General features: G+C 31.0%; 1 protein-coding gene and 1 pseudogene across 1 annotated transcript in view; both read right to left on the bottom strand.

The window, feature by feature from the left end:
* Positions 1-366: 366 nt before the first annotated feature.
* On the bottom strand, positions 367-3,408 carry LOC113371287 (annotated as a pseudogene).
* A 1,810-nt stretch (positions 3,409-5,218) lies between these two features.
* The window catches only part of LOC113370495 (CD151 antigen-like), a 32,796-nt gene continuing 20,231 nt past the window's right edge, over positions 5,219-17,783 (bottom strand). Inside the window, exons 4-7 of the mRNA XM_026611167.1 lie at positions 10,271-10,462; positions 9,563-9,736; positions 7,443-7,598; positions 5,219-5,453 (exon numbers count right to left, since the gene is read on the bottom strand). Coding sequence (XP_026466952.1) covers positions 5,307-5,453; positions 7,443-7,598; positions 9,563-9,736; positions 10,271-10,462 — 669 coding nt within the window. The 3' untranslated portion in view covers positions 5,219-5,306. The remainder of the gene's footprint in view (positions 5,454-7,442; positions 7,599-9,562; positions 9,737-10,270; positions 10,463-17,783) is intronic.

Here is a 17,783-nt window from a genome sequence, read left to right as displayed (position 1 = left end):
TTTTTGGCAATTACTATAACTTACCCTAAGGGCACAACAACAAAGAAATTGAATAATTTTATTTTATAAATGAGTAGTATTCGTTTTATAAATTATTTTTCCAAATTTTAGCCATAAACGTGCTGCTTACAAAGAAACAACAATCTCACACAACAAATTATTACAGATGAACAGATTTTATAAAAGTATTCATTCGTTTCTTATATGTTTTTAATTAACAATGCAGTATTTACATACTCCCAGAAATACTATAATTTTAATAAATACATCATTATAAGTTGAGGCAGTAAATAACGACAGAAAATAACATCTCAGGATCCCTGTTGCACAACATTGCAATCTTTCATTAACCTCTTGCACACATTATTACATGACCCGCCGTTTGAAATGCCATTTCAGCCATTTGACAATACAGTAATTTCTTTTCCCAACTCTTAATATTGTAACATTGTTTGGCAAAATATGAACTGGACTCAAACCTTCAGCAATATTTGTGCATCTATTGTGGTTAATATAAAATCCACCAGCTTGAATTATTCTCACAGCATCAGCTATAAATAAAATTTAAAAATAATATTAAGAAAAAAACAATAGCTTAAAAAATAATAACCTTCTGTTGGAAAGCAATGAGCTCTCAGAGCTAATTCCATGAGATTCATTCCAGGGGATGGTAATATTTCAACACATTTGCCCCTTTAAATAATTCTTCTAATTCTCTATTTTTAATGAACCAAGAGACTTAACGTCACGCTGATACAGAGCAGCAGAGGTCTGTTGAGCTTTTAAGAGACCTTTTTCTAAAAAATATAGAATAGAAACTTAATCTTATAATAATATTATATAATTGAATATAACATTACATTATTAAATCATTTTTCATTATTTTATGATTAGAATTGATTGTTCAATAAAAATTTAAATATATCGATAAATTGTAAACTTAATGTAAACTTAAATGAATATCTGGACCATACATTTGCGATTATCCAGACTACTAACCGCGACAAAATATATGTATGTAAATCCTACAATTCGAATTTTGGACAATTTATGCTGCAGTTTAGTAATGCATGTAATATAATCTAAGAAAATATATATGCACATACATAAGAAAATGTTAATTTCTTATTAAACATTGATTTTCGTGATACTATGTATGTATTTGTTATTTTTGATAAATACACACCATTATTATTATAATGGGGTTATCTGGATTTTTGATTATCCAGATGCCTATCGACAACATTAGTCCGTTTAATCGAGGTTCTACTGTATATGAATAAAATATAAAAATTAAAATTTATTTATAAAATTTAAACAACTTGGTGACATTATCAATCAAATCTGATATAAAAATCATTTTATCTGAAACTCTAATATGGGTTTCAATTATAAGATAGATAGCATTAATCTAATAAATAATTAGTAGGTATCCTCTGTTTAGTAACTTCGATACATCGTAAAACATCAAACAATAAAAATATTTTTAATTAATGTGACATACCTCCATGAACAAGTAGTGTAACATCATCTGCTAATTTCTTCTGTGCAATTCTGTGCTCTGGACTCTTAATGTGCTTTGACATCAGTTGTTCTATTTCACCTAGACTATCGAATGTAAAAAGTTTTAGTAACTGTTCAACCTAGAAATGACATTTGTAAATAATACAAATAAGATTTTAATAGTATATTGATACATAACATCATACCTCACTATCCTTCACACGTACAAAAAACTGATATAAACTAAATGGAGATGATTTTTCTTCATTTAACCACACTGCATTTCCACTAGATTTACCAAATTTATCACCTTCTTCTGATGTAATCAATGGCATTGTAATTCCTAACATAGAATATGAAACACTTGACCACCATATACTGGTCTCTACAATTGTAATTATGTTACCCATTTGATACTACCTGAAATGACAACATGCAACCAGTCATATGCTTGAAATATTTGATATGTAAATTCTGTAAAACTCATCCCTGCATCTTTTAACCGAGTTTGTACCGAGCTCCTTGACAACATGGTTCCTAGATGAAAGAAATATATATATATATATATATATATATATATATATATAAATTATAAAATTTACCCATTCTGAAGTGGCGTCCAACTGTCCCAGCAAATTCAATAGCATCCATTCCTCGATACCATGATTCATTATTGACAACCCTGAAAATAAATGTTTTATTTAAATATGCCAATGTATTATATGATATTATAATCTGTATAAACCATATTTGGAATGGTTTAAAATTGGGACAGCAATGAATATAAAATGTGATAGATACAGCATCTAAAATTAATTACATACTTCAAAGGTGCTAATTTTCCTTTATAGCCTCTTCTATTCCATAATATTTCTTCATGATTTCTAAATATTCTTTCAATATTTTCTTGAATATTGTTTGCATTAATGCTTATATCATTTGCTGATATATCAGAACGTTTAGATGTTCGACCACTTGGATCTCCAATTTGTCCAGTTGCTCCACCAATCTGAAACATAATATATGTTGAATTGATATGTAGTTGTAATGAAAGACAACTTTGAAAATACTAAAATACAATTACAAAAACTATAGATAATTTACCTCTGACATATATAAAATACAAATTTCTCTATAGAATTTTTTTTAAAAACAGAAGAGTGCAGAAAAGTTATATGATATAACTTTTTTGCACTCTTGATATAACTTATATTAAATATAAGTTCAAAATACATTAGATAAATCAATAATTAATTTGATTGGTTTCTTTTTACACTGTGGATATATGAATAATAACAAAACAGAATCTGATAATAGAAAGATAGATCCAAATATTGATTCACACATATATGCCATCGGAACATTTATAATTCACTGTAATATAATACATTTGATAAAAGATGGATATGAGAGATACATAATATGAGAATTATTAAATATACTAAAATTAATTTTGCTTACTAAAGCTATAGGCACATGTCCAGCTCTTTGCCACTGAAGAAGACCAATTATAACTAAAAGATTTCCAACATGCAGGCTGTCGGCTGTTGGATCAAAACCGGCATACATACATTGAGGTTCTGTATTTAGTGTGTCCCGAGCTTGTGTTCTAAATTAAGAGTAAACATTTATTGTATACCTCTAATTATTTATTGTTAAATGATAGAAACAACTTACACCGCTTCTTCAGGAAATATATCTTGAAACAATCCTCTTTCACTTAATTTTAATACATTTCTATTAGTATAATGCCTTAAAATGTAGCTTACACAAGATTTTTGACTAGACAATTTCAAAATAGTTGATTTAATCATGTTAGTAATAAATGGACTTTAATTTCGAAAAAATCATGTAATTTGTAGGTTATGTGAGGTTAAATTGACATATTACTTAATATGAAAGCTTTAAAACTGTCACTGATACGCTTAGGGCGTTCATGGCGGTCAGATTGTGAAATATTTTTCAACGAATATTCGACTCAATTTGACTATTATTCGGTAATTCGGTATTCGGTTTATTATGTAGCATAATTTATTTGGTCGAATACCGATTACTAAGTAATACAGGTAACATTCGCAAAACACGGTACTTCTATAACACGGATTAGTTCTAACACGGTTTAAGAATTGATACCATCCCCCTTATAACACGATCATTTTGAAGCACGGGTTCGCTCTAACACGGTTTGAGACTTAAGCAAAACGCTAATAACATAAAAAATATAGTAAAATCTAGAAAATCAAACTTTATTTAATCTAAAATTAGTAAAATCGCAGTATAATAGCTCAACAAATGTGGAGAACTAATGCAAAAGATAACTAATTTGATCATTCGAGCGCGTACGTACTATAGAAAAAAAATCCTAGGATTATCCGAACATTTGATCAATTAGTCTTAAACAAAGATCCTCTGTAAAAAATGGGTACAAAATTTTAATAAAGATAACGTTGCTTATAGTAAATATAAAAATATCTTTTCGCTAAAAGCAAGTAATCGCAAATACAATTGTTTTTGAAAAAAATAATGCACGGAAGTGGAGGTAGTATAGAAAGGTGCTCATATGATCATAATATCTCGCAAAAAAAGATCGTGTTGGATAGCACTAATCATTTAATTGTGGCAAAAAAAATCATATACTTGATGTAATGTATATTACTTCCTAAAAAAATAATAAATATAACAATATTTATTATAAAATCATGATATGTAGCATGTTTTTTTGAATTCTTGGAACGTAACCCATCTTTTTGTACTGGTTCTTTATCCCGTATAAGACGGATTCGCATAACGCTAGTTTTTTGGAACGTAACTTCCGTGTTATGCGAGGGTGGCCTGTATATTGCAGAAGTGTTACAGCAAGATAATTGATAAAATCTTGTGGTTTTTCTTACAGTCATTTAAGTTTTGAAAGAGTTTCAATTATTTTTACATTTAGAATTTAGAAACAGAAGATTATAGTGAAAAAAGATTTGTTTATTCTGTCTACCAACCTATCCACCTATTTATTCTCTACCGGTCCATTCTACGTACTCACATGTTTATCTGCCTACTTTTCCACCTTTTTACATGTCTACCAGTCTGCTCGCTACCAACAGCTTACCTGTATATCAGTTATTGGTCAATGGGTCCACCAGTCTTTCTGTCTACTTCTTTTCTACGCTTTCACCTGATTATCTGTTTACGTAAAAGGTACCTTTCCAATTGTTTAGCTGCCTAACTGTCTACATGTCTGCAAATTTTGGCCCGTAACTCCGAAATATCTTTTGGACTCTTGGCTAGACCTGTCTTTACGAAAAACTAATCAGCGCGTCTCTTCATTAATGGGATTCGAATGTTTTTTGAATAATTCAAATCGTTTGATAGGTGCTTCTAAAACATCGCCGAAAAAATGTATCTATACATACACCCACACACACACAAACACACACGTATATCTATTTTTTAAGGTATAAAATGTTTGAACGTAAGAAACCTTTGAAACGTAAAGATATGCAATTTTTTTTTGTTTGTTATTGCTAGTAATCGCTAGTTAGTAGATACTAGTTATAGCTATAACGACCTTAGAAACAGGTAGTTATTGATAACACTAAATATAACATAAAATTCTGTAATAGAAGGTACATCATATATTATATCTGTAATATTATATCATATATTTATTATATCTTTTATAAATACATTTAATAAATAAGCCATATGTGTAACGTCTACTAAAATACAATAAATGTTTTTTACAATATTCAGCTTTGGTATAAGCAAATTTCTCCTCATTTGTACGTTAAAATAATTTCAAATAATTTTTTTCAATCGTCAATAAAATCTTTCAATTTTATATAAAGGCAACAGTTGAATATCATTCCAAATACGGGCAAAGCGCACATTCCCAGGCCTACTGCTCCTAAAAGCCAAAGTTGATGCTCCAATCTATCAGTCATACTGTGTATACAACCCTGAAAGAAGAAATTATATGAATTATATAAATACTAATAATGAAGCAAAAAAATAAAAATACAGAAGTCAGGGGCGTAGCGTGCATTGGCGGGGCCTCGTATCAAATTTTTTTTGGGGGCCCCCTAAAGCAGGGCAGAATTTCCTCAATTTTTTTTTATAAATATTCACTTATCATCAACATTCATCTATCTCTTTTCCAAAACAAACCTTACAAACGATTCAAATTCAATCTACACATTTATTAAATCATTTACAGCTTATGTTGGCTATAGTTTTTGATAAAGTTTCTGCTTCTATGAACAATAATGATCTGACTGCTGTTCCTGTATCATAGAAGGATTTAACTTCCCGAAAGAAATGTTTATATTTTTGCCAGAAAATGTTTGTTTACAACGATAGGCTGAGCCGATTCCTCGAAATTAGGTAAAAAGTGCTAAAAATTATTTTCGCCCTCGTTTCAAAATCAAGAACTGTTTGAAATATATCCCCCGGACCTCTTTTTTTTTTTAAAAAAGCATAAAAATTTGGAATAAATCTAAATTCTTGTTTTGCTAAATGACTCTAGTTGTAATAGAGCCTGACATTAGTCAGCATCAGGTTTTTAAGTGAGATCATTTGCTGTCCAACAAACATTCATAAATGCTCACTCTATGACCAAATTCATTGTACCTTGCTAAAAGTAGTTGTCAAAAAATGGTACAAAGAAGGGTTAATAAAACTGCAAGATCTTTTTCCTCAAAATATAAATCATAAATCACTTTTTACAAAAGTGTTTTAGATTTTTCTCATAAAAGCAATACTGAAGTGACTTTGCCTTGATATGATTTAAGATACTGATTTATCAAACATTACTGAATACTAATTCATGTTACTTAAAAAAATCATTCATTTCTTCAACTATATTCTAGCATGATATTCATCGCACAAAAATATATGCAACCAATAAAAAGAGCGTTTGGAAGATTATATAATGAAAGTAAGCAATATCTTATAGGCATATCAATTAGTTTAATTTGATTTAGTAACAGCACTTGCAACGGTAAGTACTGTAAACTAGTTGTGAGTGGTATTTTGCCCTAAGGCAAGTTACATTTTCGATATGTGTATCGACTTAATCAATAATAAATTAATTAATTTATGAGTGATTTATAGGTATTCCAAGTAGATTTGTTACACATTATTGAATATTGAACACGTGTCTAATACAACTCAGAGTATTTTCTAAAAGCAAATTTTCAAAATTCAATCATTTTCTATAATTGAACCAGTTTTCGCAGGACTATAATGGTTTAGTAAGTTTATTAAGACCAGGTACTCTATCATCATATCAAGTAAAACGTCTAATTTTAATAAACGTCGAAAAAGCTACTAACCTTTTGAAACTTTGATGAATTTTTAAAATGAAACGACTTGTCGTAGGGTTGTAATATATTAGTATCATCTATAAGACGAAACTAATCAGCACAATTTTAAACCAGAATCTTTCGAACGGTTTTTGAATTTTAAAATCGATTTAGAAGCGTGGGCTAAAACGTGGTCGAAAAGTTTTACACTTTTTTGCTGATTTCAAACCTATGGCTCGATCAATCGTTGCGCAAAACTAATAACCACTAGTCCTCATCGAGATACATGGAATGACTTTTAAATTTTTGAAATCGGTTCAGCCGCTTTTGAGAAAACGTCTACAAAAGTTAAAAAATCGGCACACATACACACACATACATTTTCCAAATTTGGTCTCATTTGATTCAGAATGGCTTGAAACGTCGAGAAAACATAAAATTAGCAAATCGGATTTTTTGACGAAAACAACTTCGGGAATTTAAAAATGATTTGTCTGCGTTTATTTGATGTTTAAACCAAATAAGGCAGCATAAATTAATAATGTTCATATTTATCTTGCATGACACAAATCTTCCATGCGTAGTTAAATATAACTTATAATTAATTAATTAAAATTAGTAAAACAAGCCTATGTAAATGATTACCGTATAAGGAATATTGCTGGGATGGTCACTTTTCCCACACATTGGTATTTCTGTTTTACAACATGAATCTGGTACAAGTCGCTTCTCTAATGGCGTATGCATCAACCATGCACTTCTTCTCCAATCTTCGAAACTATTAGCTCCACAGCATTTCAACTAAAGATTAGATTACAAGAGAAACTTCATTTATAATAAAAACAATAAAAGTGAAAATTGAGGGAACTTATTGTCTATTAACCCTTTACGTTTCGGAATAAAGGCTAATTTTTTCCTGATCTATAATTTATATTTCAATGTGTTTATTGCAAATATCAAGATTATATTCTAATTTTTTAGTCAAAATGAATACATACTATAGACTAACAGCATGAATATAAATTCATTAATTGGTAATTTTGGCAATAAATTACTGTTTATTGTACTTAAATATTCGCTAGGGAAACAAAACAAAAAAATCCATAGGTCTGTAGAGTAAAATATTAGACTTGATAATTCTTAATTTTATAAATTAATATAAATTTTCCTTTGAGATATTTAGATTATAAATACCACTTTACATAAGACTCTATATATCACTCAAGCACTTTGAGAATAATTTTAATATTCCGAGTCAGTCAGAAAGTCAAGCTCGTTGATTAAGCTTATGTTTCTCGGTATAACCCAATAAATATATTAGAGCAAAAGAGTGTAATAATTTAATTATTGAATCTAAAAATTATTTTATTAGGTGCGCAATTAAGTTCTCGCTGTTTTTCGATAAAAATGTCTCTTTATTATAAAAAACTCTCAAATCTGATTCATACAAAGTATTGCTCATATCTAGACACATCTTTTGCCCATCTTTCTAGCAGAGCTCGAATAACCTTGGCATCAGAAGTGTTCGTCTTTTGAGGCTATCCACGAATCAAGTCATTTTCTGACGTTTTCATATGAGTTGAACTGCTGATCAGCCAGGCCATGTGCCATCGAACGGAACAAGTAAATATTGGACAGTGTAATATCTGGAGAATATAGCGGGTGGGGTAGGATTTTTCATTTGAGCGTTTCCAATAAGTTTTAATAGGCTTGGAAACGTGAGGCCCAGCGTTGTCATGCAGTAAAATCACTCTGCTCGTATTGTGGCCGTTTTTCGTGCAGTGCTCGTCTAAATTGCATCAATTAAGTTCGATACAGTTCTCCAGTGATGGTTTCGCTCGGTTTCAACAGCTCATAATAAATATCACCGACCTGGTCCCACTATATGCTGAGCATAACCTTTGCAGTGAATATTCGGCCGAACCGAGATTTTTTCCTCTTTGGATTGCTGTAATGTATTTATTTTTATCACCTGTCACGATGCGATGAAGAAACACTTCTTTTCTCGCCGCTAGAGCAATTGTTCACAGACGAAAAAACGACGCTCGACGTCTCTTGGCTTCAACTCACAGGGAACCCAAGAATCTTGCTTCTGAATCATCCCCAACGCATGCAATCGCTTAGAAATGGCTTGATGGCTAACTCCTAATTCTGAAGCAAGATCTTCTTGAGTTTAGTACGAATCCTCTTCGAGCAAGGCTTTCAATTTAGCGTTTTTGAAAGTTTTGGTCTTCCTTCACGAGGGCGGTTGTCAACATCAAAATCACCATCTTTGAAGTGACGAAACCCCTCTCGGCATGTTGTTTCGCTCAGAACAGCATTTCCGTAGCTTTCAATGCACTTGTGAGCTGCCGTTTTTTTCGAATGGAGGACGAAAATCAACACTGCAAATGACGATTGTTTGGCATGAAATTAGACATTTTCACTCAACCAGAAGTAAGTAATGCAAAAACGAAATCACTTATGTGTCGCAGCAGTTTGTTTGTCATATGTCTAAGCTTGGTTCATGACATTTTGCATTTGTCAATATCGACAACCCTTACTGCTAGAGCCATATACTGACAAACAGCGAGAACTTAGATGCGCACCTAATAATTTTTTATGAATCTCAGTTATGCACAAAAATACAAAAATGTATAATAGTTGTTAGTTATCGAATTAATAATAAAGTCTGAAAATAAATACCTACTGTCCTAAACTTATTTATTAAAATAAAGCATATCGATACATTACGGTGTTATTCATTCTGGTAAAAAATAAGTTACCTCTCTCTGCACTGAGTCGATGGCTTTAGTTTGAGCTTCGTCAATTTGGTACTTTTCGATGAACGTAGTGGGCAAAGATGCATTTAGCTCAGCGCTCACCTGTTCTTTGTAAATAGTACTTATAATTCCTACAGTTGCTTGCAGTAAAAACACTAGCAATAACAAAAATGTGCACTGAAACAGAAAAAATATCATATTCAAACAAGTTTAATATAAATCACATGTAAAATATATAGTTGATGAAACCTATTTTAATATATGTTACAATTTTAAATTAATTCACAAAATTTACAAATCTGTTGATTGAACATTTGAACTTGTCTTATATTAATTTAGCGGAAAATGGTTTCATAATTCTTTCGCAATAAATTTGGATAATATGATTATCAGATATTTTATAGATAATAAAGTTCCGAATTAATGTTTATCCGTTAGACTGCAACGCGGCGCTTACACGCTTCGTTATTTTATCTCTGAAACAGCCACACAGCGAGATTGATTTAAAAAAGGTTCAAAACTTTCGAAATAATACTCAAAAATCTATTTTTTCAGTTTTCGTTTTTTTTACTTTTTTTTAATTCTATTTCTATTCTATTTTAAATTCCTTAAGGCACGATGCCATGCACTAGTAGTTTTTTTTATATAATTTCGTTATTTTCTCAAGTAATATAAAAGTCTTAATAAAGCAAATGTCTTAATGCAACTTACAAAAACGATGCCTCCCCTGTGTTCTTTACAAACCGCACAGCAGCCTATGAAACCGCCAACGAATGCCAAAAGGCCAGCAGAAGCTAGAACCCTGGCCATCATCTCACTACCAGCACACGCACCAAGAATAAAACTATCGCGGTCGTTCAGTAAAGTCCACAGAGCCACTCCAAAAACAGCTAGGCCGGATACCTGGAAAGAGAAAACAATTTATTAAATATCAATAAAATTTAATTGAAACTGAAGATATTGTCGGCATGAACATAATTATCCCATAACAAAATTAAATAATTAGATACAAGGACAGTTTTAAAAAAAATATACTTCTATAAATTGCCTTCGATCAGCAAGCATGAAAAATCCACCAATCAATTTATTTATATTTATTTTATTTATATTTATATTTATATTTATTTTTATTTATATTTATATTTATATTTATACAACATAATTATACAATTATAGTATATATTATAATATCGCTCTTTAAAGGTCTGATATAGCCTAATCCAAAACAATAACTATATCTGGTTCTTCGAAAAGAAAAATGCCTGCGCCAAGGATGCCCTACAATAATTATGATTTTTATTTTATTTGAAAGTTTTTAAAAAATAAATTTCCACCTGTTTCGCATCAAACATACTTACCAAAAACTTTATGAAAACAATATTAACTAGTCGTCAGAGGCATTTTGCCTTAAGGAAAGTTGCATGAATTTTCTGATACGTTTACATCCACCTATAACCGTCATTCAATAAGTAGTAGTACACATAGATGATGTAGCTATGTAATCAACCGTATAATTTGTAGGAAGCACCATCTTTAGGAAGATATATGTCAAAATTTCATGACAATCGGACAATCAGTTTGCAAGTTATAGAGGTTCAAGTGACGCTACCTTCGAGTTTTTCGTGACCATGAATTCAAAGAAATTTCGAGTGTTGATTGATCATTAATTTTTGATGGGTAAAAATACCATTGCTGCCAAAATATCGCTTGATAAGTGTTATCTGGGCTGTTCTAAATCGGATAGACGATACTGAACGCTCTGGAAGGCCAATTGAGGTGTAACCACCAAAAAATATAAAAATCACCGAAACGTTTTGAAAAACCGAAAAGTAAAACTGCCTGAGATAGCTGACACCCAAATGATATCAATAGAACGTGATGTACATATCGTTCACGAATACTTGAATAACAGAAACCTCTGTGCTAAATGGGTGCCGCACAAACTCCTATTTGACCAAAATCATAACATGTTGATGATTCGTAAGAGTATTTGGAATTGTTTAATTAACATAAAACTGAGTTTTTGCATCAATATTTTACCACGGATATGATCTGGCTTCAACACTACACTCCGGAGTCGAATAGACAGTTAGCCGATTGGACTTAGAGACAATGACGAGAAAAAATGCAACTAATCAGCTGGCAAGGTTATCGCGTCAGTTTTTTGGGATACGCAAGAAATGATCTTCATCAACTATCTGGAAAAAGGCCAGATCTTCTAAAGTAACTATTGTATAACGATATTGAAACTTTTGAAAATCAAAATTGGAAAAACGGCCTCATTTGAAAAAAAAAAACGTTCTGCTCCATCAGGACAATGCACCAAGTCACAATGCCGTAATAACTACGGCCAAAAAAACCTGAATTAAGCTCTGAATTGCTTTACCACTCACTATATTTTCTAGACCTGTTCCTCAGCGACCATATCCTGTTTTCAGATCCCAAAAGGATGCTCGCTCTAATGAAATGTTTGCCAAATGATGAGATGATGGCCGAATTTGGCGGCTAAGTAAAAATCGTACTAAAAAATGGTTTTGAAAAGTTCGAAGTTCATTGTAATCGGTATATCGTCCTCGAAAAAAACTATATTGAATAAAAAAAAATTTCAAAAAATGGGTTTTTCTTAGTTATCCTGCAGACTTATTGAGTGAAGTGATTTAAATTACATGTTTGACTGTTTATTTTGAAAATATCAAATACCAACCAATGCTATTTCCCATTAACCTCTTTCAAGCATATATACTTATTTTATATTGTTTGTAATTAAATTAATTTATTTGACACATTATATTTCATCTCTTTCGTGTTCTAAAAATGTATTTTATTCAAGTATGGATGTTAACTTTAATTAGTAGCTACCTACGAAACACGGATAGTTACAAATGCTCGGTATAGATTCTGATGGGAAAAGCATTAGCGCAGGGTGCAATTCCAAACTTTGACGAATTTTTGTAATTAAACCGTTTACGTAGGTCTATAATACTTAAGTATGTTGTTTTAGACTACGATTATATCTATATCTATAATTCTATATCGTTTATCTATCATTACATAAAAACGAACCAGCAGAATTCCCAAAAGACTTTCTAACAGTTGCCTTAAAAACTAATTCGCAAAAGTGTGATCCATCTCAATTTTCTAAAATTAATTGTATTACTGGTTAACATTTTGATTTTTAATTTTTGAGTGATTATATTTGGAAGGAGTTCGCCGTAAATAAAATCAAGTTTTCGATTATTAACAAGGAAACATCTGTTAATATACATTAGTTAGTATAGTTTAATAAACATTAGTGATCAATTAATTGATAATGTTTTATAGACCATACTGAAAATGAGAGAAAATCGTGACTTTGTTTTGAACGAAACTCAAGCAAGCGTATAATAAATCGTAGTGGAGAGTTCTCTATGCCAATTATTATTGCTTGCCATTCTATTTCCATTTGGATTCAGTTGTTCATATGTACTTATTAAGTAAGGAGATCTATGTGCAATATAATTTGATTTTAATGGAGCCACATAAGTTGTTCCGGTAATAAATTTAGCTTAAATTTCCTTGTACGTAGAAAACAATCAGCATTAACGAACGATTTTAGCTTTTAAACTTTAGAACTATGGAACTGCTTGTTAGATGTTCATTTTATTTTTGATACCACTATTATGCAATAAAACTTTTTCAAAAGTTTTGAAGACATTTGACTTTTTAGAAAATTTCATTTTTTTATATTTTGAAATTTTTTGAAAATTTTTGCCAAACACTCGTTAATACGAATCAATGTTCTTTGAATCATTCAAATCGGTTAATATGTGTTCTCGAAATCGTCGACGAAAATTTGTATCCAAACAAACACAAATACTACTGATAAGGAGACGTGATGATTTGTTTTTGGCAAAGGCAGGTCTTGCCGTTTCGGAGATACGGGGCAAAAAGTGCCAAAAATAGTTTTCAGTTTTTGAGATGACGGAGCGTCCGATTTAAATAATTCAAAAAATATATTACTTGTATTTGAATAACTGGTAAAATTTTTTCAAAGCTAGGTTTAGCATCTCCGGAAATCCAGTAAAAAAAGTAAAAAATAATGCCATTTGGCGGTCAAAATGATCATAAGATATATGTACATCGTATTATCAAATAATTTATTAAGACCATAATAACAAGTACAAATTTTGTGTACATTTATTTGGGTTTCGTGCCAATGTTTGCAGTTAGACAACTACGCAACGCGCTTTGATATTTCAATTCCAAATCAGCTAAGCAGCTGTTCATGCAAACATGCAAAAATGTTCAAAATTATCAAAAAAAATAATCAGAATACTCAAAAAAGTCAAATTAAAAAAAAATCAAATCTCTCAAATATCTAATTGCTTCAAAGTTTTGCAAAGTTTTTTTTTTTAAAAATTATGTTTCGGTACGAGAAGTTCTAGCAATTTGCATTAAGGCACGATGCTATGCACCACTATTTAATTTAGATTTTTTTGCGATTACTATAAATCACCTTATGGGAAGTTCAAAATTCAACAATTTTGAACTTTAAATAACAGATGTCCATTTGCTTATGTAATTTGAAAACTGTCTTACAAAACAATGATCGCTTTTAGCATATCAAGGGAATCTTGTTAGTGAATTTGTAGAATTTTCTCAAATGCGAATGGAAAACATGCAAATGCTATTATTCCCAGCATGCCGGGGCTAAAATCGTTTGTTTAGCCTGCGGTTGTGTCCCATCTTCGGACTTGCATTGATTCCTGATTCTCGATTCTTGATTCTTGATTCTACGGCGATTAGACGATCGACTGAGCCGGACAAAACTCATAATTAACCCACACAGAACTAACGGTCGCGCGGCATGCTTATTATTATGCCGTGTGCACGATGCGTTTCATACGGCCGCGCATTTCGAAGACACAATTTCCCAAAACTATGTAAAATCGCCGATATTATGATCCAACTATACTAAAACTTCATAAGAAAATGAAAAATAAGATTCCAATCATCACTGTAGGTGATCAACAATTATAATCCAATTATCACTATGATTCAATTTCTCAGATAGTCATCGATCATATGCAGGTCGATGTTAACGTCGCACTTACAATTAGATCAAAATTAATTAAATAAGTCAACACTGCTTTATTTCATCAATTAAAAACTAGTTGAAAGTGGAATTTTGCCTTAAGGCCTAAACTTCCTGTGTAATAATTGACTTAATTAACCATATTTCAGTTTTAGATATTTAGATACAATTTTCAACTGTTTATTTCGGAAATAAAGTTTTCGCTTTCAATTGAATCTGAACATTACGATTACCAATTAATATTTCTTTCAATCACATTTAAATTAATTGTACTGATATTAATTATAGTACACAGACACGTGCTTATGTATCCTAAAATTATAGCTTATTATTCCAAATTTCAATTAATTTATATAACTCAACAAATTCTGGTGCATGAACCTTATCGCCATGTTAAATTTCATGAGAAAAGACGAAAACGAAACAATTTTTTTAAGTTCTTGCTCAGGTTTTTTTCAATTTTTGAATGAGTTCTATCACATGGACTAAAACTATATTTTGCATAGCATTAGAAAAACAAATAGCCATTCTAACGATGCTAATTAAAAATTAGTCCAAACAGCCGCACTACCCAAAAATTGGCAACAAAAAATTGTTTTCACTTTTCCTAAACTAACAAATGATTATTTAACAATATTTGTTATCAATAATATAGTCGTATAGTAGAGAATAGAATGGCGTTATTTGTTTTCGATATATTTTACAGTTGTGACAAAAAGTGACTCTGAAAAAAGGGGCCAGGCCACACAATGATGAAATAGAGAATTGAAAAATGGTATGTCGTATTTTCTCAAAAAAGCTATAAAATGACTTTAAAATCATTTAAATACAAAGGTGGGGCCAATTATGTATGAAAACACGATCAGACCCTTTGTGAAATATTAAGCATCTGCTATAAGAAAATACTGGCACGATATTATATCATGAACGTAGTCAAATAAATTAATGGTAACTTTTTACACTTTTTTGCTAATTCAAAATCCATTTCTAAGTGCTTGGCCAATCTTCTCGCAAAATTAACCACGGCTCTTCTTTATCGATTTTTTTGAAATGGTTTTTAAATTTGTGAGATTCAAATTATAACTTATGCCACATCACAAAACCGACTTTTGATACACATTTTGACTTTTATATTTTTTCAAACTTTGATGTATTATTAAAATTAAACGACTTGTCGTAGGGCCGTATGATTTTGGTATGTTCTTTAATATCATGATATCCATCACAAAAAAATCATAAAAATCATCGAAAAACATTTCAACAGCTAATTACAAGAACACGTAAAATACATTTTTGAAATCAGTTCAGCCGTTTTTGAGAAAACGTCAGCACACATCCATACATACACTCACACACATACTTTTTCGAAATTTGGTCTCATTTGATTCAGAATGACTTGAAACCTCGAAAAAACATAAAATTAGCAAATCGGATTTTGTCGCAAAAACAAACTTCTCCTTCGGGAAGTTAATTAACAAATTAATAATTTTATTATTCATAGTAATAATATAAATCGTATACATAACTCGGTATGTTATAATTACGAGGTTATACTTGGTAATACTGCCGCAGTGACCTCAAAAGCTTATTTAAAAGGCTATCACATCCTGTCTGCGTATGGAGGAAAGTAAATTAAATGGTAATTTGAACATTCATCTACGTAAAAATACTAAAATACTGTCTTAAATACGATGTCATAAAATCAAATCAGACAAAAAAGGACTAGTGTCACACCCGTCCACATCCCCAGGATTGTTGTCAGTCAAAATAATACTTTGTTTGAAATGTAGTCTCTGAAGAAGAAATGTAGAAATGTAGTCTGTAATCATTACTATGGTGACAAATGTAATAGCGGTTTACAATTGTGAATGCACTGTACAAATGCATCTACTCTGGCACTGTACTTGATCCACAAACCTGACAGAATCAATCATTAGATGATGATGCAGGTTGTAAATTTTTTTTCATATTGTATTCTCTTTTCCCTTTCTCTTTCATATATCGTCTTAGTTCATAAACTTAGTTCATAAAAAATATGACACAACCGCACCTACAAAATTTTGTAACAATCGTACCCAGTACACACTTTTAAAGACAAATCATCATTATGACCGAGCTAAATTATCTACGCAGAAACTAATGGTTGCTAATTAACTAATGATTCTCAATTTATAATCAAATAGCAAACGAAGTAATCCATCTGTGTCTAAAAACTAATCAGCACGATTCCCAAGCAATATCTTTGCAACGGATTTTATTGAAAGTTATTATTAAGTTATTATTAGTTAAAAGTAATTATTAAAAGCAATCGAACAAAAAACTTACTTTGGACTCTTTAAAAGCAATGTGGTTTACAGATCATGTCAATGTCGTGCCCTGACTAAAAGAAATAATGGAATCTTGTTCAAACAAACATACTACATCTTCCTCTTCTTGGCTCCTATTTCAAAATCAGTATAGTTTAGCTGTTATGACGATTGTCACTAACGTACCCTCGCTCAACCGCACCCAGTCTACACTACTTGAGACATGAGAAATTTACAGATGCCTATTTTTTTAATTTTTTTTTTATTTCTTATAACCAATCTGAACCTTGGGTTCAATGAGGTTATTTGCTGACTGATACAGGGCTTTTAGAAATTCCCCCCAGTGTAGAATTTCCTTACATAAATATATTGATGGTTAATTTATTAAATCTTGCGACCACTTTCTATTCAATCTTCTCATAGGTACTTGTTTTAGCAGGTCTTTTATTAGAGTGTTTGGATGGTATGCGCTCCTAGATGCCTATTTTGCATCATGGTTTGGGAAAGTTCGCATCTGGAAGAGATTCGATATCAGAAAAGTCGCATGTGCCCTCCGAGGCACTCCAGGGCTGATAACGATCTCTTTCGTCCGATATAAATGTTGTGATTGGCGTGGTAAAGAAATTTTCATCATTCTGTGCACAGGCCATACTTAACATAGGTAATGGTTACTGTACTAATACTAGAAGATCTCGCTAAAAAGGAAGATAATAGAACTTTCCGCTTTTTAAATTCTTGTTAATTTTATTGTAAAATAATTTGGGGGTTTTTCAATATTCTGAAAATTTATAATTTTAGATTTTTGATTTCCTTAAATAATTTAATTTTCAATAAAAAATCGTCT

The sequence above is a fragment of the Ctenocephalides felis genome, unplaced genomic scaffold, assembly GCF_003426905.1.
Source record: "Ctenocephalides felis isolate EL2017-DRISC unplaced genomic scaffold, ASM342690v1 CF-g0.4_SCAFFOLD_01492, whole genome shotgun sequence".
Taxonomy (NCBI): domain Eukaryota; kingdom Metazoa; phylum Arthropoda; class Insecta; order Siphonaptera; family Pulicidae; genus Ctenocephalides; species Ctenocephalides felis.
This window is presented reverse-complemented; position numbering and strand designations above follow the sequence as displayed.